A 25,107-nucleotide genomic window follows, 5' to 3' on the forward strand; every position below is an offset into this window, starting at 1 on the left:
TGGCTACAGGATTTAATACTAAGCTTTAATGCGTTTTAAAATACCCAAATATCTTCTAGTTTTTGCTCATTTGAGGTTGGATAGAAGATACCATCAATATTACAGTACATTTTGTATATCTTCTAAATACGAGAGGAAACCCTGGTGGCGTAGTGGTTAAGTGCTACGGCTGCTAACTAAAAAGGCTGGCAGTTTGAATCCACCAGGCGCTCCTTGGAAACTCTATCGGGGCAGTTCTGCTCTGTCCTGTAGGGTCGATATGAGTCGGAATCGACTCAACGGCGGTGGGTTTTGTTTCTAAATAAGAGAAGAGTGAAAAAGTTTGAAATATCCTAGAGCAGTGGGTTTTTTTTTTTTAATTCTTAATAGATTATGACATCTGGAGACACAAAAGTAAGAGTGAAATAGTTGCTGAATGAATGAAAAGAAGTTACAAATTGAGTTTTGCAAAAATATTTCTACAGTTTTGCAAGAGGCTATAGATGGAATTTCAGGTTCAGAAAATCCCTTAACCAGATTCCTGTTAGTTCTTTGTATAAATTATATTTTCAAGTATTTTTCCATTATTGATGCTTAATGCAATACTTGTAATCATTTTAGTGTAGGAACAGTATTAGTATCATTTAACATTCCTTTGTTTCAGATTTATATCATGAATGAATGGAGGACACAGTTTTTTTGGTTTCTTATTCAAATCTTTAAGTTTACTGCTTTAGGTCTTTTTTTTAACCCAAAAAGGGTTAACACAGTGTGATGGTAAAGGTCATGTGCAAACTTGGCTAGGCCGTGATTCTCAGTGGTTTGGCAGTTATGTAATGATGTAGTTATCCTCCGTAATGTGATCTGATATGATCAGCCAGTCAATTATAAGGGGAGTCTCCTTGGGGGTGTGGCCTGCATCCAATGTATATATGGACATTTTGGTAAAGTTTGCTTGTTTGCTCTGGATCCTACATGGTGGCTCGTCATCATCTGACCTCCAGTTCTTGAGACTGAGCCTGTGGCCTGCCATATTGTCTGCTGCTCTCAGAATTCTCTGGCTTCCACAGCCCAGCCTTACCTGCCAGTCTTGGAATTTGTTGGCCTCTACGGCCTGTGAGGCAGCAGCCTACTGTCTTACCTGCAAATTTTGGATTCATTAGCTGCTGCAGCTATGTGAGTCAGGAGAAGCCTCCAGTCGGATGCCTGACCCATGTACTTAAGTCTTGCCAACCTCTGTAGCCTGTAAGCCATTTCCTTGAGATAAATCAGTCTCCCTGTCTCTCTCTCTATATATGTATGGATACACACACACACACACACACACACACACACACACACAAGCTTTACTGGTTTTGCTTCTCTATAGAACCCAGCCTAAGACATTTGGTACTGAGAGTGGTTTTAGAGAAACAAAATCATAAGGATGAATTTACTTAATTAGTGCTCAAGTCTGACTAGTCTGAAAGGCACTGATGAAAATCTGCCTCCAGTAGTGAACAGGGCACTGCTAATCCCTGGATTGAGGTGGCTATATTAATAGGCAAACTATCACCACCAGTAGATCAAGTATTGATGAGAAGCAAGGCTCTGAGTGATCACATGTTTGATACTTTTCTACAATTTTGTTGGAATGAGAAATATAGGGGAGCTGGTTGGTTGGTCCTACTTTCGCTAGACAAACTGGTGAAAGAAAGAGATGAGCTCAGTGCATCAGAGTCACAGCTCAAGCGCTGCATAAAAGACCTCAAAGTTGACATGTGTGCCGTGAATAAAAGCATTATTTCTTGTAGTAACAGAGCTGATGTTGCTGAAAACCAAATCCAGAGTCTTACTGTAAGAGTGGCCAAATTATAACACCAGTTGCATTTCCAGACTTGAATGGTGTCTGATGTTAAAGTGAGGGCACTCTCAGTACAACTTGTACAAGGCAAGGTCATGGAAGCTCCATAGACACATCCAAACTCCCTAAAGGACTGAATTGCTGGGCTTAGGGCTGTGGGAACCGTGGTCTTGAGGAATATCTAGCTCAAATGGCATAACACAGTTTATAAAGAAAATGTTCTACTGCTTTGGTGAGTAGCGTCTAGGGTCTTAAAAGACTGTGAGCACAACCAATGACTGCCTTGACAGGGAACACAGCAGAGAACCTCTGAGGGAGCAGGAGAACAGTGGGATGCAGACCCCAAATTCTCATAAAAAGACCAGACTTAATGGTCTGACTGAGACTGGAAGGAGCCCAGTGGTCATGGTCCCCAAACCTTCTGTAGGCCCAGGACAGGAACCATTCCCAAAGCCAACTCGTCAGGCATGGGTTGGACGGGACAATGGGTTGGAGAGAGATACTGATGAGGAGTGGGCTACTTGCATCAGGTGGATATTTGAGACTATGTTGGCATCTCCTGTTTGGAGGGGAGATGGGAGGGTAGAGGGGGTTAGAAGCTGGCAAAATGGTCACGAAGAGAGACTGGAAGGAAGGAGTGGGCTGTCTCATTAGGCGGAGAGTAATTAGGAGTATGTAGTAAGGTGTATATAAGTTTATAAGGCAGAGACTGACTTGATTTGTAAACTTTCACTTAAAGTACAATAAAAATTATTAAATAAACAAAACAAAACAAAAGACTGTGAGCGGCTATCTAGGATACTTCACTCGTCTTACCCCTTCGGGAGCAAAGAAGAATGAAGAAAACTAAAGATACAAGAAAAAGATTAGTCCAAAGGACTAATGGACTACATTTACCATGGCCTTCTAGATGGTGCCCTGCTACCACCACTGACTGCTCTGACAGGGATCACAACAGAGGGTCCCAGACAGAGCTGGAGAAAAATGTAGAGCAAAATTCCAACTCAAAAAGAAAGACCAGACTTGCTGGCCTGACAGAGACTGGAGAAACCCTGAAAGCATGGCCCCAGATACCCTTTCAGCTCAGTAATGAAATCACTCCTGAGGTTTACCCTTCAGCCAAAGATTGGACAGGCCCATAAAACAGTATGAGACTAAAGGGGCACACCAGCCCAGGGCAAGGACTAGATAGCAGGAGGGAATAGGAAATCTGGTAATAGGGAACTCAAGGTTGAGAAGGGAGAGTGTTGACATGTCATGGGGTTGCGAACTAATGTCACAAAATAATATGTGTACTAGCTGTTTAATGAGAAACTAGGTTCTGTAAACCTTCATCTAAAGTACAATTAAAAAAAAAGAAAGAAAGAAAGAAAGAAAAAGAGGGCATTGAATGGGAAGAAATGGGGTCCTGAAACTTGGGATGGGGACATATGGATGGATAATCAGGAAACTAGGCACACTGAACCCCTAAGTTCCATTGAATCATTCCTGCCAACAGAACCAGCACTCTTACTTGCATCTGAAGAGATCACTCCATTTTTATGTGCTAAGCCACCTTCCCCAGTAAAACCATTATCGCTTCCACCCCCCATCTGATGAGATTAACCCAACTGTGCCAGAAGAGTCTTTGTCTGAGATATCACCTGGGGCGGTACGTGGGGTGTTGCCTGGGGCATATTGCCTGAGGTAGATGCCTTACAAGATGTTGCTGAATGTTCCCAGGATCTACTCCTACCACCCATTTTTCCTTCTAGACCTATAACTAGACTAAAGTCCCAGCAAACCTCAAAGGGTGAAGTACAAAATGTGACTCAGGAGGAGGTATGCTACATTCCAAAAGAACTGCTTGAGTTTTCTGGTATTCACAAACAGAAACATGGGGGATATATGTGGAAATGGCTATTAAGGGTGTGGGATAATGGTGCAAGGAACATAAAGATGGATCAGTATGAGTTTATTGATATAGGCCCACTAAAAACAGATTATTCATTCAGTGTTTCAGCTCTAGAGGTTAGGAAAGGATTTAATAGTTTATTTGGTTCGTTCACTGAAGTACAGATTATGTGGTAGCCTACTAAATCAAGTTGAAGTACTAGACCTGCGTTGGTATTACTTTAGAAGAAGGTTATCTAAAGTCTTAGGGAAATTGGCAGTTAGAGTGGATTTATCAGGGTATACCCACAGACTCACACGTAGAGTGCCCAAAGGACATATCTTTTAATACATCAGTGAGGAACAAATTTGTGAAGGGAGTCCCAGCATCCTTGAAGACTGTTGTGGTTGCTATTTTATGTAAATCAGATTTAACAGTGAGAACAGCTTTAACTGGATTAGGACACCTAACTGCAATGGGGCCGATTGGACCATGGCCTCTGGTGTTTCTAAGGGTGGAGTTGCCATTCAGATGGATTAAGAGAATGGTGTGCCTAAAACTGAGGGAGCAGAGTTGCTTTCCCAGTGGGCCTGGAAGGTGGAGCTGAAGCCCAGCGCTGAGGGGCGTCCACTCAGAATCCAGAGAGTGTGGGCAGTACCTAGAATCTGGAGGGCAGGGCTATTGTGTAAATGGTCTCGGAGAACAGAGGATAATTTTCAAGCCTAGAGGGCTAAAGTAATGTGTTCTGCTGACTTGCTTAGTGCCTGTTATGCCTTCTTTCCCTCCAATTTGTAATGAAAATATCTACCTTGTGGCTGTTGCACCATTGCACTTTGGAAGCACATAACTTGTGTTCTAGATTTCACAAATGAAGAGGAATTTTTAGATTTTGGACTTGGAGTTGATTTAAGACTTTTGCTGTGATATGATGGGTGAATATGTTTTACATGTGGCAAGGACATGAATTTTGGGGGGCCAATTGGTAGAATGTCATGGATTGACTTGTGTCCCCCTAAAATATGTGTCAACTTGGTTAGGCCATGATTCCCAGTATTATATGATTGTCTACCATTTTATCATCTGATGTGTTGTAAATCCTATCTTTATGATATAAGATGGATTAACAGCAGTTATATTGATGAGATCTACAAGATTAGATAGTGTCTTAAGCCAATCTCTTTTGAGATACAAAAGAGAGAAGCAAGCAGAGAGACATGGGGACCTCATACCACTAAGAAAGTTGTGCTGGGAGCAGAGTGCGTCCTTTGTACCTGAGGTTCCTGTGCTGAGATGCTCCCAGACCAAGGGAAAACTGATGACAAGGACCTTCCTCCAGAGCTGACAGAGAGAGAAAGCCTTCCCCTGGAGCCAGTGCCTTGAATTTGGATTTGTAGCCTACTAGACTGTGAGAAAATTAATTTCTCTTTGTTGAAGCCATCCCCTTGTGGTGTTTCTGTTATAGCAGCACTAGATGACTAAGACAGTCATGGTGTCCTCTAGGAGTGAAATAGATCAGAAATATGCTAAATATTTATTTGATCTGTACAAGCAGAAGAATTCTAGGTCAAGTGAACAGCAGCCTAACTCAAATCGCGAGAGAGTCATGGCCCCTCAGTCAGTTCCCAGACTTGAGCCAGTTTACAGACCCACAACCCTTTGAATGAAGGGGAGGCTGGGATCCCCTGAGGAGGGACCCCACTACACTGCCAAAAATTTATACTGTTAATCTTTCTCCTGCCTTCCCCAAAGGAATCTATGGCCTTTTACGTAGACTGTTCATTGGGGAAAAGGAAATAGACTTTTCGGGGATTACAGGTTACTGGCTCTGAACTGACACTAATTCCAGGAGACCCAAAATGTCATTGTGGGGGTGTATGGAGGTCAGGTTATTATTGGAGTCTTAGGTCATGTCCATCTCAGAGTGGGTCCAGCGGGTCCCTGACCCCAACATGTAATGAATTCCCCAGTTCCAGAATGCATAATTGGAATAGATACACTCAGCAACTGGCAGAACACCACACTGAATTCCTGACAAGTGGAGTAAGGGCTATTATGGTAGGAAAAGCCAAGTGGAAGCCGTTAGAATTGTCCCTACCTAGGAAAATAATAAACCAAAAGCAATACACATTCCTGGAGGGATTGAGGACATTAATGCCACCATGAACGATTTGAAGGATGTAGAGGTAGTGATTCCCACCACATCCCCATTCAACTCACCTATTTAGCCTATGCAAAAAAACAGATGGATCTTGGAGAACAACAGTGGATTATCAAAAACTTAACCAAGAGGTGACTCCAGTTGCAGCCGCTGTTCCAGATGTGGTTTCATTGCTTGAGCACATTAATATATCTCCTGGTACCTGGTATGCAGCTATTGATCTGACCAATGCCTTTTCCTCAATTCTGCTTTCAAAGAAACATCAGAAGCAGTTTGCCTTCAGCTGGGAGGGCCAGCAATACACCTTCAGTACCTTACCTCAAGAGTATATCAACTGTCCAGCCCTATATCATAATTTAGTTTGTGGGGACCTTGATCGCCATTTCTTTCCATAAGACGTCACAATGGTCCATTACATTGATGACGTTATACTGACTGGACCTAGTAAGGAAGAAGTGTCAGTGACTCTGAACTTACTGGTAAAATATTTGCATGCTAAAAACCAAATCTATTGCCGTTGAGTTTATACCAACTCATAGTGATCTAACAGGACAGGGTAGAACTGCTGCCCCATAAGGTTTCCAAGGCTGTAATCTTTATAGATGCAGACTACCACATCTTCCTCCCAAGGAGCAGCTGGCAAGTTCAAACTGTTGACATTTTGGTTAGCAGCTGAGCATTTAACCACTGCAACACCACCTTCCGCCTCAGTGAAATTTCTAGAAGGCCAGTTGTATGAGGCATGTTGAGATAGTCCTTCTAAAGTGAAGGATAAGTGGTTAATCTGGCCCCTCCTACAAATAAAAAGGAGGCACAAATGCCTGGTATTCCCCTTTGGATTTTGGAGGCAACATATACCTTATCTGGATGTGCTACTGTGGCCTACTTATCAAGTAACTTGAAAAACTGCTCATTTTGAATGAGGCCCAGAACAAGAAAAGGCTCTGCAGCAGGTTCAGGCTGCTATGCAAGCTGCTCTGCCTCTTGGGCCATATGATCTGGCTGATCCAATGGTGTTTGAAGTGTCAGTGGTAGATAGAGATGCTGTTTGGAGTCTTTGACAGGCCCCTATTATTGAATCACAATACAGACCCTTAGGATTTTGAAGTAAACCCCTACCTAGGCAGATATCTACTCTCCTTTTTAGAAACAGCTTTTGGCTTGTTACTGGACCTTAGTAGAGACTGAATGTTTAACCATGGGTTATCGAGTCACCATGTGGCCTGAGCTGCCTATTGTGAACAGGGTGTTGTCTGACCCACAAAAAGATGGACGTGCACAGCAACATTCCATCATTAAATGGAAATGGTATATTCGAGATTGAGCCCAAGCAGGACCTGAAAGCACAAGTAAGTTGCATGATGAAGTGGCTCAAAGGCCCATGGTCTCCACTTCTGTCATATTACCTGCCCTCTCCCAGTCTGCACCTATGGTCTCATGGGGGGTTCCTTATGATCAGTTGATTGAGGAAGAGGAAACTTGTGCCTGGTTTACAGATGGTTCTGTGCGATACGCGGGCACCACTTGAAAGTGGACAGTGGCGGCACTGCAGCCCCTTTCTGGGACCTCCCTGAAGGACAGTAGTGAAGGGAAATCCTCCCAATGGGCAGAACCTTGAGCAGTGTACCTGGTTGTTCACTTTGCTTGGAAGGAGAAATGCCCTAATGTGTGATTGTATACTGATTGATGGGCCATGGCCAATGGTTTGGCTGGATGGTCAGGGACTTAGAAGGAACATGATTGGAAAATTGGTGACAAGGAAGTATGGGTAAGAGGTATGTGGATAGACCTCTCAGAATGTGAAGATATTTGTATCTCATGGGAATGCTCACCGTCATGGATTGAATTTTGTCCCCCTAAAATATCTGTCAACTTGGCTAGATCCTGATTCCCATTATTGTGTGATTGTCCACCATTTTGTCATCTGATGTGATTTTCCTGTGTGTTGTAAATCCTATCTCTATGACGTTAATGAGGTGGATTAGCAGCAGTTAGGTTGATGAGATCTACAAGATTAGACTGTGTTTTAAGCCAATCTCTTTTGAGATATAAAAGAGAGAAGCAAGCAGAGAGACAGGGTGACCTTATGCCACAAAGAAAGCAATGCCGGAAGCAGAGCGTTGGACTCAAGATTCCTGCACAAAGAAGCTCCTAGACCAGGGGAAGATTGATGACAAGGACCTTCCCCTGGAGCCGACAGAGAGAGAAAGCCTTGCGCTGGAGCTGGTGCCCTGAATTTGGACTCATAGCCTACTAGATTGTGGGAGAATAAATTGCTGTTTATTAAAGCCATGCACTTGTGGTATTTCTGTTATAGCAGCACTAAATGACTAAGACACTCACCAAAGGGTGATCTCAGCAGAGGAGGATTTTAATAATCAAGTGAATAGGATGACACATTCTGTGGAAACCAGTCATCCTCTTTCCCCAGACACTCCCATCATTGCCCAATGGGCTCATGAACAAAGTGGCCATGGCGGCAGGAATGGATTTTATGTATGAGCTCAGCAACATGGATTTCCACTCACCAAGGCCAGCTTGACTGCAGCCACTGCTGAGTGCCCAAGTGACAAGCAGCAGAGACCAACACTGAGTGCCTGATATGGCACCATTCCTTCAGGTGATCAGTCAGAAACCTGGTGGCAGGCTGATTACATTGGGCCTCTTCCATCATGGAAATGGCAGCGTTTTGTTCTTACTGGAATAGACACTTAGCCTAGATGTGGATTTTCCTTCCCTGCATACAGTGCTTCTACTAAAACTACTGTCTGTGGACTCACAAAATGCCTTATCCACCGTCATGGTATCCCACACAGCAACACCTTGGATCAAGGGACTCACTTCACAGCAAATGAAGTATGGCAATGGGCCCATGCTCATGGAATTCACTGGTCTTACCATGTTCCTTATTCTGAAGCAGCTGGCTTGACAGAATGATGGAATGATCTTCTGAAGATACAAGTACGGTGTCAGCTAAGTGGCGTTTTTCTCCAGGAGGCTGTATATGCTTTAAACCAGCGTCCAATATATGGTGCTGTTTCTCCCATAGCCAGGATTCATGGGTCCAGAAATCAAGGGATGGAGATGGGAGTGGCACCGCTCACTATTACGCCTAGTGACACACTCGCAAAATTTTTGCTTTCCTGCGCCCCAAGCTCTGCAGGTCTAGAGGTCTTATTTCCAAAGGGAGGAATGTTCCCACCTGTAGACACAACATGGATTCCATTGAACTGGCCACTTTGGGCTCCTCATGCCTCTGGATCAACAGGCAAAGAAGTTACCATATTGGCTGGTGTGATTGACCCTGGCTACTGAAGGGAAACCTTGGTAGTTACATAATAGAGGTAAAATAGACTATGTCTGGAATATGGGAGATTGGGAGATCCCTTAGGGTGTCTCTTAGTACTACCATGCCCTGTGATTAAAGTCAGTGGAAAACTAGAGAGACCCTATTCCAATATGACTAATAATGACCCAGACCCTTCAGGAATGAAGGTTTGGCTCATGCCAACAGGCTAAGTACCACAACCAGCTGAGGTGCTTGCTAAAGGTAAAGGGAATACGGAATAGGTGGTGGAAGAAGGTGGTTCTAAATATCCGTTATGACTGTGTGACCGCTTGCACCAGTGAGGACTGTAATTGTTATGAGTATTTCTTCCTTGTATGTGTGCATCAAATATTTTCGTTCTCTTCACTTATAAAATATAAGATAGAAACAGAGCTAGTGCATCTTCAGTTGTATACATGTTAGTTGGAAACCCTGGTGGCGAAGTGGTTAAGCACTACAGCTGCTAACCAAAGAGTCAGCAGTTCGAATCCTCCAGGCGCTCCTTGGAAACTCTATGGGGCAGTTCTACTCTGTCCTATAGGGTCGCCATGAGTCGGAATCGACTTGACGGCACTGGGTTGGGCTTTTTTTACATGTTAGTTGTATCATGCTAGGGGCAAGTATGACTTTGTAATTATCTTTTAAAGAGATGTGTACAGGGCCAAATTGATAAGGGGTGGACTGTGAGGGTTAAGGTTGTGTATGAACTTGGCTGTGCCATGATTCTCAGTGGTTTGGAAGTTATGTAATGATGTAGTTTGGCAATTATGTAATGATGTAATCATCCTCAATGATATGATCTGATGTTATTAGCCAATCAGTTGTAAGGGAAGTATCCTCGAGGGTGTACCCTCATCCAAAAAATATGTATGGATGTTCTGGCAAACCTCGCTTGCTTGCTCTGGATCCTGCATCGGGATCATCATCATCTGACCTTCAGTTCTTAGGACTTGAGCCAGCAGCCTGCTGATCTTAGAATTCATCAGCCTCCACAGCCAGTGGTCTGCTGTCTTACCTGCCGATCTTGGGATTTGTCAGCCTCCACATCCTGTGAGCCAGCTGCCTGTCATCTTACCTGCCAATATTGGGTTCGTCAGCCCCTGCAACCATGTGAGTCAGCAGAAGCCTCCAGCATGATGCCTGACCTACAGCCTTGGGACTTGCCAGCCTCTACACTTGCATGAGTCATTTCCTTGTGATAAATCTCTCTCTCTGTATACATATTATATGTATATGTGTATATATAAATATATATACATGCTTCACTTGTTCTGCTTCTGTAGAGAACCAAGACACACAAAATTGTACCAAACTGCTTCGGCCTCCAGATATTACAGTCAATGACATCACTAGGCCATACCCTCAGAAAGTACTTCAAAAAGAGGTACACAGAGGTAGAGAGCTCATCAATTAGAATATACTATCACAATTAATATATATATATATTTTTTAACTTTTATTGAGCTTTAAGTGAACGTTTACAAATCAAGTCAGACTGTCACATATAAGTTTATACACACCTTACTCCGTACTCCCACTTGCCCTCCCCCTAATGAGTCAACCCTTCCAGTTTCTCCTTTCGTGACAATTTTGCCAGCTTCCAACTCTCTCTACACTCCCATCCCCCCTCCAGACAGGAGATGCCAACACAGTCTCAAGTGTCCACCTGATATAAATAGCTCACTCTTCATCAGCATCTCTCTCCTACCTACTGTCCAGTCCCTTTCATGTCTGATGAGTTGTCTTCGGGAATGGTTCCCGTCCTGGGCCAACAGAAGGTTTGGGGACCATGATCGCCGGGATTCCTCTAGTCTCAGTCAGACCATTAAGTATAGTCTTTTTATGAGAATTTGGGGTCTGCATCCCACTGATCTCCTGCTCCCTCAGGGGTTTTCTTTTGTGCTCCCTGTCAGGGCAGTCATCGGTTGTGGCCGGGCACCAACTAGTTCTTCTGGTCTCAGGATGATGTAGGTCTCTGGTTCATGTGGCCCTTTCTGTCTCTTGGGCTCTTAGTTATCGTGTGACCTTGGTGTTCTTCATTCTCCTTTGATCCAGGTGGGTTGAGACCAATTGATGCATCTTAGATGGCCGCTTGTTAGCATTTAAGACCCCAGACGCCACATTTCAAAGTGGGATGCAGGATGTTTTCATAATAGAATTATTTTGCCAGTTGACTTAGAAGTCCCCTTAAACCATGGTCCCCAAACCCCCGCCCTTGCTCCACTGACCTTTGAAGCATTCAGTTTATCCTGGAAACTTCTTTGCTTTTGGTCCAGTCCAGTTGAGCTGACCTTCCATGTATTGAGTATTGTCCTTCCCTTCACCTAAAGCAGTTCTTATCTACTAATTAATCCGTAAAAAACCCTCTCCCACCCTCCCTCCCCCCTCGCCTCGTAACCACAAAAGTATGTGTTCTTCTCAGTTTATGCTATTTCTCAAGATCTTATAATAGTGGTCTTATACAATATTTGTCCTTTTGCCTCTGACTAATTTCGCTCAGCATAAGGCCTTCCAGGTTCCTCCACGTTATGAAATGTTTCACAGATTCGTCACTGTTCTTTATCGATGCGTAGTATTCCATTGTGTGAATATACCACAATTTATTTAACCATTCATCCATTGATGGACACCTTGGTTGCTTCCAGCTTTTTGCTATTGTAAACAGAGCTGCGATAAACACGGGAGTGCATATATCTGTTCGTGTGAAGGCTCTTATTTCTCTAGGGTATATTCCGAGGAGTGGGATTTCTGGGTTGTATGGTAGTTCTATTTCTAACTGTTTAAGATAACGCCAGATAGATTTCCAAAGTAGTTGTACCATTTTACATTCCCACCAGCAGTGTATAAGAGTTCCAATCTCTCCGCAGCCTCTCCAACATTTATTATTTTGTGTTTTTTGGATTAATGCCAGCCTTGTTGGAGTGAGATGGAATCTCATCGTAGTTTTAATTTGCATTTCTCTAATGGCTAATGATCGAGAGCATTTTCTCATGTATCTGTTAGCTGCCTGAATATCTTCTTTAGTGAAGTGTGTGTTCATATCCTTTGCCCACTTCTTGATTGGGTTGTTTGTCTTTTTGTGGTTGAGTTTTGACAGAATCATATAGATTTTAGAGATCGGAGATGTCATAGCTGAAAATTTTTTCCTAATCTGTAGGTGGTCTTTTTACTCTTTTGGTGACGTCTTTAGATGAGCATAGGTGTTTGATTTTTAGGAGCTCCTAGTTATCTGGTTTCTCTTAATACATTTTTTAAAACTCCCATCATTAGTACAAAGTAGCTGCAGATACGAAAACACACTTAAAATTCTCTAGCAGATACAGTGGACTTTTTCCTGAGCAGGTACACAAGCTGGTTAAAAGTTAAATGCAGAGAGTTCTACCAGGTATATAAAAGGTCCGGGAAAAGGCTTTAGTATGTTTGAGGAGATAATCTCTTACCATGACAGGTATCTATCCACAAAAGGGGGACTTAAGGAACTTCAAAACAAAATTCTTCATCTTTTTTGACTCTTTTTGCGCTAAAAATTTTTATCTGTTGGCCCTTGTTAAATATTTTTTAAGCTTATGAGTGACCATTTAAGATACTCCACTGGTCTCATCCCTTCTGGAGTAAGGGAGAATGAAGAAAACCAAAGATGCAAGGGAAAGATTAGTCCAAAGCACTAATGGACCGCAACTACCACGGCCTCCTCCAGACTGAGTCCAGCACAGCTAGATGGTGCCTGGCTTCCACCACCAATTGCTCTGACAGGGATCACAGTAGAGGGTCCCAGACAGAGCTGGAGAAAAACGTAAAACAAAATTCTAACGCACACGCACGCGCACACACACACACATACACACACACACACACACACAAAGACCAGATTTACTGGTCTGACAGAGACTAGAGAAACCCTGAGAGTACGTCCCCTGGACACCCTTATAGCTCAGTAATGAAGTCTCCCCTGAGGTTCACCCTTCAGCCAAAGATTAGGCAGGCTCATAAAACAAAACAAGATTAAAGGGGTACACCAGCCCAGGGGCAAGGACAAGGAGGCAGAAGGGAACAGGAAAGCTACTAATAGGGGAACGCAAGGTCAAGAAGGGGAGAGTGTTGACATGTCATGGGGTTGGCAACCAGTGTCACAAAACAATACGTGTATTAATCGTTTAATGAGAAACTAGTTTGCGCCATAAATCTTCATCTAAAGTACAATAAAAAAAAATTTAGAGAAAAAAAAAACCATTTTTTAAAAGTAGAGTGTTTTAGATGCATCAAAATTATGTCATAAACCCAAGTTCCCACCAAAAAAAAAGCCAATTTACTGCCTTTTTTTCTTTTTAATTTACTGCCTTTTTTTTAAGAGGGTTTTATATTTCTGTGTTCAAGTGGCTTAAATCAATTTGGTACCAGATTTTACATTATTACTCTTCATAAGGGTTCAGATAACTATATTCACTGCTCCTCAGAAACCAAACAACAAAAAGAAAAGAAGTCGCCAAAGATTGTGTTGTCTCTGCTAACATTTACATTAAAAAAATAAATAAATAAAATACTGTTCTCTATTTCCCCAGTGAGTTTTCCTAAGAATTATAGGGCATGAAAACCTGCTGCTTGGATGATGGAAGCTTATTCTATATTTACTCTTAGGAAACCAAATGAGCTTTTTAGCATTTTATTCAGGCTTGTCTGTGATTAGCTTTTGGTGTTCTCTTTATCTTGTTTCATTCCCATTAACATTCACACTAGTGACATCATTAATCGTATCACAGGCTCCTTTGTCAAGCTCTCGTTTCTTGAGATTCTACCTTATTAAAAAGTCAGCACTTCCTGTCTCGTCTTTGGCTACAGTTCCTTCCTACTGTGTCTGTCAGTTGAAGTTTTCTTTCTTCTTTTTCATATTGCCAGCCTCCTACTAAAGGGATTGCATCATCTCTGCATTAACTCCACATCTTGTTCCACATCGATGTCAAGAACTGTGAAGGGTCTGAGATTTTACTCTACTTACAAGCTAACAAGTTAACTGACACAATTTAATGGATGCTCACAGTCCTTTAAATTTACTATAGCTACTCGTATTGTAGGTAGTCCCCAACTTACAGTAGGGTTCCATTCTGACAATTCTGTTGTAAGTCAGTTCTGGCATAAAATGAATATCTTATTTTTATTTATTTTTTTAGTTTTCATTATTGCCTTTTATTATCAGTATCTTTTTAAATCCTACCTTTATTTGTGTTTGGGAGTTGGAAACATTACATATAAAATTACAGATATCTTTTAACACACACATACACATATAAGAAAGTACATAAACCATAAAAATTTACTTTGACGATGAAGAAGAGTTGGACGATATTTGCATTTTGTCAATTGTGGTAATATCTCCACTTGTGGAAAGTTCTGCATTATCTGGATTATGCCTGGGAATGAGGATGGCATATCTAGTCAGAAAACTAGAGTTGTCTGTATGGAACTTTTCTTTTTTTCTTCATGTATTTCACAGTTATATCTCACTGCTTCCCAAATCTGCCTGTTGACTTTAGCAAAATGATCAGCATTTAGGTCCATGTTTTCAAGCAACTGAAGCCCTTGAATTCTTTTAGAAAACTAAATCTATACAGCAGTGTTTTGAACAGTAAATCAAGATTGAACGTCCCCAAGTGAACATCTGGGAATGATAACATCAGCAAATTACGTGCTGCAACTGTATGTAGCTCATATTACTAACAGTAAGATGTACCAAAAAAAAAAAGTCGTAAGTGCGTGTCTGAGTTACCTAGTGCTGCTATAACAGAAATAACACAAGTGGGTGGCTTTAACAAGCAGAAATTTATTTTCTCATGTTTAGGAGGCTAGAAGTATGAATTCAGGCCACTGGCTCTAGGGGAACGCTTTCTCTCCGTCATCTCTGGGGGAAGGTCCGTATTTCTTCAGCTTATTTCCTGGTTCCTTGGAGATCTCCATGTGTCTTCCATCTATCTTACCCCATCTCTGCTCTGCTTCTTTGTTTAATCTCTTTTATATCTCAAAAGAGATTGACTCAAGATACACCCTACTCTAATCCTGCCTCAGTAATATAACAAAGGGAATCCTTTCCCAAATAGGATTATAGCCACAGGCATAGAGGTTAGGATTTACAGCACATATTTTGGGGGGACATAATTCAATCCAAAACATTCCACCTTTGGCCCCCAAAAATTCATGTCCTTGCCACATGTAAAACACATTCACCCCATCACATCATCCCAAAAGTTTTAAATCAACTCCAGGTCTCATTGTCTGAGTCATCTAAATCAAATATGGGTAAGGCTTTAGGCATATTCCATCCTGGGGCAAAATTCCTCTTCATCTCTGAACCTATGAAATCTAGAATACAAGTTGTCTGTTTCCAAAGTACAGTGATGGAACAAGCACAATGTAGGCATTTCCATCACAAATGGGAGAAATTGGAGGGAAAGAAGGGATAACAGGCACCAAGCAAGTCTAAAACGCAACAGAACAAATTACATTAGCTTGGAAGACTTGAAAATAAATCTCTCTCCTCTGAGACGATCTGGGCAGTGGCCCCACCCTCCTGACTCTGGGTGTTGGCCATGCCCTCTGGATTTTGGGTGGAGGCTGCTTGGTCCTGGGCTTTAGCTCCGCCTTCCAGGCCCACCAAGATGGCAACTCTGCTCCCTAGGTTTTGGCAGCCCCATTCTCCTGGTCTATCTGAGTGGTGACCCCACCCCTCAACCCTGGTTAGCCTCATCTTCTGCCCCTTGGACATGGCAGCCCTGCCCCCTCAGCTTTGGCCAGCAGCCACATCCCCCTGGCATATGTTAATGGCAGCTCCACACTCCAGAATTGAGTTGGCGATGATCCAACTTTTTGAAACCTAGGAGGCTGTGGTCCCATCCTTTGAAACTGAGATGGCCCTGCTTCCCATGCTTCCTCCAACAGTTCTGCTGATCTCCAAGTTGCTCCAGGGATGGTCCTTTTCTTTCCTTGGAGGAACAACAGATATAGCTCCTTTGGCCTGTGTCCTGCCTGTAGAATTCCAAGAGACAAACAGTGGTCTTTCCTTTTGTTCTTTCTCTGTCCTCTTCAGTCTAAACTGATGGATTTTCTGCTGTGGTAGTTGATTAGATCCATCAGTCACAGGTTTAATCTCTTTAACAAAAGATTGTATAGCCATGTCCTTGGTGAACATTCTAGGACACGTGTCCTTAGTTGTACAACAGAATTTTCCATGTCTTTAAGTTCTGTTTTCATTTTGCACCATTCATTTTTAAGTCCATCTTTTTCCTCTTGCATTTTACTATAAGCAGTAAGGAGAAACCACGTGTCCCCTTTAAGATCTTGCTTAGAAATCTCCTTAGCCAGACCGAGTTCAGTACACCTAGATGGTGCATGGCTCACACCACCAACTGCTCTGACAGGGGTCACAATACAGGGTCCTACACGGAGCTAGAGAAAAGTGTAGAACAAAATTCTAAGTCACATGCACACACATGCAAAAAGACCAGACTTACTGGTTTGACAGGGACTGCGGAAGAAACCCCAAGAGTGTAGCCCCTTATTGCTCAGTAATGAAGTCACTCCTGAGGTTCACCCTTTAGTCAAAGATTAGACAGGCCCATAAAACAAAACGAGACTAAATGGGCACATCAGCCCAGGGGCAAGGACGAGAAAGCAGGAGGGGACAGGAAAGCTGGTAATAGGGAACCCCAGGTCGAGAAGGGGAGAGTGTTGACATGTTGTGGGGTTAGCAACCAATGTCACAAAACAATATTTGTATTAATTGTTTAATGAGAAGCTAGTTTGCTCTGTAAACTTTCATCTAAAGTACAATTAAAAAAAAAAAAAATCTCCTCACTCAGACATCCAAGCTCATCACTTACAAGTTCTACCTTCCACCAAACACTTGAACATAATTCAGACAAGTCCTTTGCCACTGCATAAAAAACATCACCCTTCCTCCATTGTCGAATCACACGTTCATCATTTTCTTTTAAAGCCTTTCCAGGAGCACATGTAATATCCATATGTCTAGCAATATTCTGTTACTGGCACCATATGTATTCTCTAAGATGACGTAAACTTTCTCTACAGCTCTCCTCACTTCCTTCGGAGCCCTCATCAGAATTACCTTTAATGTCCATAATTCTGCCAACAGTCTCTTCAGGAAATCTAGGCTTTTACTATTAGGCACCTTAAAGTTCTTCTAGCCTCTACCCATTACCCAATTCCAAAACCATTTCTACATTTTAGGGATCTGTTTTAGCAACACCCTCACTTCTCGGTACCAAATTCTGGTACCAGGAGTGGGTTATGAACCCATATCTCCATGTGTATTGGCATTTATCTTACCCCATCTCTGCTCTGCTCACTTGTTTAATCTCTTTTATATCTCAGAAGAGATTGACTCAAGTTACCCCACACTAATCCTGCCTCATTAGCCTAATAAACATAGCCCAAATGGGATTATAACCACAGGCATAGAGTTTAGGACTTACAACATGTATTTTTTTGGAACATAATTCAATCCATAACAGTGTGGTTCATCATAAGTCAGATATGTCATAAGTTGGGTCTACTTGTATTAATTTAACTTGCTTTGAGATAGATTACTGGAATAGGACTTTGGAATCTGAGCTGCAATCATAAAAGATGCGTGTGCTCCCTAGTACTTGGTGTGCTTCTCTCTCAGTTTCCTTTCCTTTGCTTATTTTGAGAAGAGTGCCAACATGATAGTGCGTCTTTGTCTTGATACCTCAGCTCCCTTACTGGCATTATGGTGTTCTCTCCTGCTGAAATATTTGCCATCTCTCCACTACTGTTAGGATGCTCATTTTTCATCACTGTAGGGCATGCATATGGGTAACGTGTGGAGCGAAGTATATGCGTAGGCTATCCACTTATTTTCTGCCTAAATGACCGACAATTTGGATTTCTGCATGAGAGGACACTAATTCTATTTCCTAGACATTGTCAAAAACTGCCATGGCAATAAATCCATTTCCAGGCTTTCAGATCCTATTCACAGGGCATAACAAAACTGGCCTTTGAATCTGACACTTGAATTGGATTTGTTATTTTACCTGGTGTCCCTTTCTTCCAGCTGTTGTTTTAATTATTGTAGAATGCCAGATGAATTTCATCTCATGTGTTGAGATTGAGAGTTATAAGTACTATTATTATGCCCTGTTTACAGATGAGAAAATGAAGACACAAGTAGGTTAACTAACTTCCTGAAGTGACAGAACAAAAGTTAGTAAGTGGCAGAACAGGATTTAAACCTCAGCTGTCTGACTCTACACTCTATTCTTGTAATTGCTTCACTTAATTGCCTGTTCAAATTAGTGTTATATGAGAGTTACGGGCAGTAGGTATTGCAGTAGGTTCACAGTAGGGGCACTAGACTTAGTTTATGGAGGAGTGAGTTTTAGCTGGATCTTGAAATATGGAATAGATTTGAGTATGTGGAGAGGAGAGAACATCCCAAGGTGCACAGAATGAGCACAGATTCAGAGATAGGGCAAAAAAGTGGATGTTCAGGGGGATATTGAAGATATTGGATTGACTCTAAAGAAACATTGAACACCCAGTGGACTTGGTTAGTACTGAAGGTTTATCCATTAGAACGTTAATGAAAAAAATACCAAGTGTTTTCATCTCAGACTTCTCAAATTAATTGGGTCCCTTAAAAAACAAAACAAAACACTGCTAATTTTATCTCATTCACTGGGTGCACTGAGCTTTCAGACGCAAGTACATTAGTAAGGAAATAAGAGTATAGAATGCTCAGTCTTTTTTATAGGGTTTTTAGTATTTTCCCTTTTCTTGAACAAGTTCTGCTCACACCAGCACAAATTTAATTAGTTTAACTTGTGATGAAATTGGACTAGCAGGAGGAATTGAATGTACATACGTTGGAATTTTGCCAGGTTTCAAAAGAAAAGTGTTATTTTAAACAGTCTGGTCATTTTAGGTGGAGTGAAGGACTTGCCGTGAAGTTGTCATTGGCAGGTTTGTAGACCACTAAACGTGGCTTTGTTATTTACAAAGACCACATGCGTGCACATACCCAGAAAGTAGAAATAATGTGAATACATGTAACTCTATCAAAGAAATGTCATGCTTACCCAGCCTAGTAAAAATAAAAATCTTGATTGTGTTGGGAAGCTGATTCCTAGTCTATACTTGGTACTGAAGAAATCTGCACTCTCTGTGTTTTGCAATTAATTCACCACCCAAGCTCGGAATATACATAAAATTAAAAAATCACCCAACAGCATATATTCATTCATTATATTTACATATTAAAAGAGGTTTGGAGAGGGACACCAAAGTATAAGAACTGAAGAAGGGTGGGAGGTAGAGAGTTGGCAGAGTTGGCCAAATGGCAGTTTCTTTGTGGAATTCTTTGTTGTGACTTGTATGGATAAGCTCCTTGTGATGACATAAATAATTTTGAAGCTTATTTATTTTCCTAGAATAGAGAAGCAAACTCCTTTATAACTTGTGTATATAAAACTCTGGATTTGTAGTTCTAGTAAGTTGTTTTGAAATCATCAAAATTAGCATCAAATATTTTTACAAGCTAAACAGTTATCTGTATAATGCCATTTTATATAGTGCCTTATTGTTCAGAAATATAACTTGTACCATAGGTTTCTCTAGGCTCTTTAAGTCTAGGCCTCTAGCTATTTGCGAATGGGGGTTATTCCTAAAATATGTGCAGGGTTTTATTTTATCTGTGAGGAGCCCTGGTGGTACAGTGGTTAAGTGCTCAGCTGCTAACTCAAAGGTTGGTGGTTTGAACCCACCCGCTGCCCCACTAGAGAATGATGTGGCAGCCTGCTTCTGTAAAGATTACAGCCTTGGAAACCCTATGGGGTAGTTCTACTCTGTCCTATAGGGTTGCTATGGGTTGGAATCAACTTGACTGCACACAACAACATTATGCTAATTTTAGTTATGTGTTTTTGCACATGCTTACAAGGTCCTATGTTGGTACTATGTCAAACTATGTTGAAAATAAAGTAAAACCTGTGAAAGCCGGTACCTGTGTAGGGTAGAAACCTGTCAGAGAAGGAATATTTTCCACTAAAACAAGCTATAGAAAATTGGTGATTATACCCTATCAAAGACAGAACACTTGTGAGCCCAGAAAAACAAGGGAGTCCTGACTCTCACAGGTTTCACTATACTTCTTGATAAAATGAACAGAAACAGTAGCAAAACCCAAATCCTAAGTGACCCTTAAATGTCCCTTTGTATTAAAAGGCAAAAACTAAGGGTTTCTAAATATATTCATTGTAAAAAAGTTTGAAACGTATCTAAAGAATATGTTTTTGTTCTAAATCTTTTAATTTGTGAAAGAGATTCAAATTGTGATTGATTTTAAGTTTTGGGTTTAAGTTTATAGGATGAACCTGTAAAATCTCTCATCTGGGATTTATTGTTTTTCATTTTCTACCCTTAAAGTTGGAAACCCTGGTGGCGTAGTAGTTAAGAGCTGCAGCTCCTAACCAAAAGGTCACCAGTTTGAATCCGCCAGGCACTCCTTGGAAACCCTATGGGGCAGTTCTCCTCTGTCCTTTAGGGTCACTATGAGTTGGAATCGACTTGACGGCAATAGGTTTTAATAGGAAGCTTAAAGTCTCATTTCTCTATTAATTTCTTCTTGAGCAGAATGTATTAGCTTATGATTCCAGCAATAGCACAATCTTGTATGACCTTGTGTAGGTTACCACAGTTAACCATCTGAGCCTTAGGCTTTTGCTCCTAGACAATGGGGTTATTTATTATTTAACATGTTGTCATTTCCAGCATGTTAGAGCCTCTAAATGCCATGTACATAAGCATAGGCCCTGCCTTTGGGGGCTTCCAATCCAGAAAAACGAATAATATACAGACCCATACATTGACGTGTGAGGTAAGTAGGCTAAGGGAGAAAGATTACTGGAAAAGAAACTGAAAATGCTAACTTTATAATTATGAACTATACATATCCTATACCCATTTCTGTTGAGTCGATTCCAACCCATAGCAAAACTGCCCCATAGGGTTTCCAAGGTTGTAAACTTTACGGAAGCAGACTGCCACATCTTTGTCCCGTATAGTGGCCGGTGGGTTTCAACCTCTGACTTTTTGGTTAGGAGCTGAGCACTTAACCGCTGTGCCACCAGGGCTCCTTTGAAGTACACATAGTTCTGTGCATATTTTCTGTATATATTTCCCAGCTTAAGTAAGTTAAATAGAATAAAAAGTGGATTGAACTAGAGTTAATTTTATCCATCCTTACAAAGTTGTCATGAACATTTATGAACAAAAATGCAGTAGAGTTATTTTGTTAAGAAGGTGCTAAATCTTGATAGTGTCTCTTTTCTTCTTCCCTTTGCAGAGTATGTATGTAACTGCTCTAGGGTCGGAAGCCTGGATGTGAATCGCTGCAATCAGACCACAGGGCAGTGTGAGTGTCATCCAGGTTATCAGGGGCTTCGCTGTGAAACCTGCAAGGAGGGCTTTTACCTGAATCACACTTACAGCTCTAGGCTCTGTCTGCCATGTGATTGTAGTCCAAATGGAGCCGTCAGCATACTCTGCAACAGGTAAGCAGCAAAGAGTGGAGATGAAGTTAATTTTATTTTAACAAGAAAAAAAAAAAAGCTCTTACTCTCAAGGATCAGACTAATTTAAATAAAGAGAGGTCACTAAAAAAGAAAGTCATTGCCATTTAGTAGATTCCGACTCATAGCAACCCTATAGGGCAGAGTAGAACTGTTCCTAGGGTTTCCAAGGCAGTAATCTTTATGGAAGCAGGCTGCCACATCTTTCTCTCATGGAACAGATGGGGGGTTCAAACCACTGACCTTTTGGTTAGCAACCGAGCATTTAACCACTATGTCACCAGGGCTCCTTTATAATTATAGATTTGTCAAAATATGTTTAAGAATTATTTATTTTTTTTGGGTTTTGAACTAGCGAAAATGCTTTTTACTTTTCTGTAGTTCTTACTGTCTTCAGTGTTCCTTTATGAAATTCAGAATCTGATCTTCAGATGTAGACTACTTCTTCAAAGAATATTAAATGGTTTAAAATCAGATACAAATAATATTATGAGGCTTCCTATTAAGATGAAGGAAACCTGGTGGCACAGTGATTAAGCACTTGGCTGCTAACTAAAAGGTCGGTGGATCAAGCCCACCAGCTGCTTATGGGAGAAATATGTGGCAGTCGGCTCCCATAAGGATTACAGCCTTGGAAACTATTGGGCAGTTCCCAATAGTGGGTTTGTTATGAGCCAGAATCCACTGGACAGCAATGGGTTGTTGTTGTTTTTTCTATTAAGATGGTAAACTAACATTGAGTACCCTCTCCCTTTCTCAAAATCCATTCTGGAGAAATTATTTAAGTGAAATGGGTGGATGGAGTTGAGGAAGCCTCAAAACAAAATATAAGAAGTCTCTGGGAAGACAGAAAATTGTCTGCAACTGCTGTGTGTGCCTGGGAGCAAGGAGGGAGGATGGAAGGGAGGTACCTCCAGACTGGGTGAAGGGCTGATGGTGGGGGCAGAGAGAGGATAGGCTGGAAAAAAAGCCTTTAAATTTTGTTGTCTTGGGATAATCATTGCCTGCGCCTTCACATCAGAAACCAACAGCATAGCCAGGCCACGTGGGTCAGCATATCATGAAAGCTAAAAGCTCTACTGAGGAAAAAAATAAATGAAAACAGACCTAGCAATTACAACCCAGAGAGACTGCCTCCTCCCTATGCTGCTTCTCCCTGTGATTTAAAGGCACATCCCTGACCAGAGGATTAATACCAACTGCAAAGGTAGTATTAAACCAGATTCTGTGGATCCTGTGTTTTATCCCCTTCCCTCTTCTTAAACCCATTGGGAGGGACACAGACTAGAACCTAGTCCTCAACCCTTCCCTCAAACCCAGGGGAGGGGTTGAGGACTGGTTGCTGATACCCCAGGGGAAAGCGAGCTTATAGACCAAAATAATTAACCACCTGAGGAGTAGCCACAATTAAAGGAAGATAACAAACATCTTCCATCTGAAACAAAATTACTGGAATAGACCAAGTATATGTGTGGTAAATAAACTAAAAAATTAAAAAATATGAAGTGAGAAGAAATAATTTTTTATATCTTTAATAAAGCATAATTAATATACAGTAAGTTGCACATATTTAAAGTGTTCAATTTGTTGAGTTTTGACACAAGCATACACCAGTGAAACCATGATCATAATCAAGATAACGAACATCTCCACCCCCTCCCCATTTCCTACTGCCCCTTGTAATCCACCCTTCCCTCCAATTGCATCTCTAGGCAACCACTGTTCTATGTCCCTATACCAAAACCAAACCAAACCCACTGCCATCAAGCCAATTCCAACTCATAGCTATAGGTTAGTTTTTTATAGAGACCTTTTATTTAAATAGAATCATATCATTCATATCTTTTTGTTTGGCTTCTTTTACTTGGCATAATACTTCTGAAGTTCATCCATGTTATTGCATGTATTGATAGCTTTTTCCTTTTTATTGCTGAGTAGTATTCCATTGTATGGATTTTTTAATCCATTTACCTGTTAATGGACATTTTAGGGGTGTTTTCAGCTTGGGGGCTATTATAAATAAAACAGCTATAAGCATCTATGTACAAGTCTTTGTGTAGATGCATATTTTCATTTCTCTTGGGTGAAAACTTAGGAATGGAATGACTGGGTCATATGGTAGATGTTAAATATTTTAAGAAACTATCAGTTTTCTATGGCTCCTGTAAAAACATTACCACAAATGTGGTGGCTTAAAACAACACACATTTATGATCTTAGAGTTCTGGAGAGCAAAAGTTGGAAATGGCTCTCACTGGACTAAAATCAAGGTGTCGGCAAGGCTGCATTCTTTCTAGAGGCTCTAGAGGAGAATCCATTTCCTTACCTGTCGCAGCTTCTAGAGGACACTTGGATCCCTGGGCTCGCGGCCTCTTTCCATCTTCAAAGCCAGCAATCACATCACTCTGATCTCTGCCCCTGCCATCACATCTCCTTTTCTGACTCTTCTGCCTCCCCCTTTCACTTATAAGGACCCTTATGATTATGCTTGGATAATTCAGGATAATCTCCCCATCTCAAGACCCTTAACTTAATCACATCAAAGTCCTTTTTGCCATGTGAGGTAACATATTTACAGGTTCCAGGGATTAGAACAGGGATACTTTTTTGGGGGGGTGGGGAGTGGGAATTATTCTACCTACCACTCTTCCATACCTTTTTCCAAAGTGTTGTACCATTTTGCATTCCCACCAGCACTGTATGGGACTTTTGGTTGCTCCACATCCTCGCCAATACTTGGTTTGGTTAGTCTTTTTAATTCTGGGCATTCTATTGGGTATGTAGAGGCAGCTCATTGTGATTTTAATTTGTGTTTCCTGATGACTAATAATGTTGAGCATCTTCTCATGTTCTGATATGGCCATTCATACATCTTCTTTTATGATGGGCCTGTTCAAATATTTTGGCCCTCTTTGAATTGAATTGTCTTTTTATTATTGACTTATAAGAATACTTGACATATTCTCATACATGTCCAAAAGGGAACATGCATTAGGTTGTTTATTGTAGTGTTTTGTGGCAGCAGGGAGTTGGAGATATCACCCCTTTTGGGGCACCAAAAGGGACCTTGTCCAGAAGGACCACCTTTGATAGGATCCCAAGAAGGGCAGTGTCTGGACAGACAACACAGAGTCGGGGGAAGGGACATCTAGAGGAGTGGTCCCAGAGAGACTACCCCTGGGGGACGCTCAGAGGGACTGTGCCTAGAGAGACAACAACTCAGGGAAAGGGGCACCGAGAGGGGGTGGTGCACAGAGAGAGCACCTCTGGGGGCACTAAGAAGACAGCTGACCTTTGACCTTCCGTAGAATACCCTTCCCACTT

General features: G+C 41.6%; 1 protein-coding gene across 1 annotated transcript in view; it reads left to right on the plus strand.

Annotated features, from left to right (window-relative positions):
* The window catches only part of MEGF9 (multiple EGF like domains 9), a 137,201-nt gene that overhangs the window by 45,647 nt on the left and 66,447 nt on the right, over positions 1-25,107 (plus strand). Inside the window, exon 2 of the mRNA XM_023545342.2 lies at positions 21,558-21,765. Within this exon, the coding sequence (XP_023401110.2) occupies positions 21,558-21,765 (208 nt within the window). The remainder of the gene's footprint in view (positions 1-21,557; positions 21,766-25,107) is intronic.

The sequence above is a fragment of the Loxodonta africana genome, chromosome 9 (genome assembly GCF_030014295.1).
Source record: "Loxodonta africana isolate mLoxAfr1 chromosome 9, mLoxAfr1.hap2, whole genome shotgun sequence".
NCBI classification, from domain to species: Eukaryota; Metazoa; Chordata; class Mammalia; order Proboscidea; family Elephantidae; genus Loxodonta; species Loxodonta africana.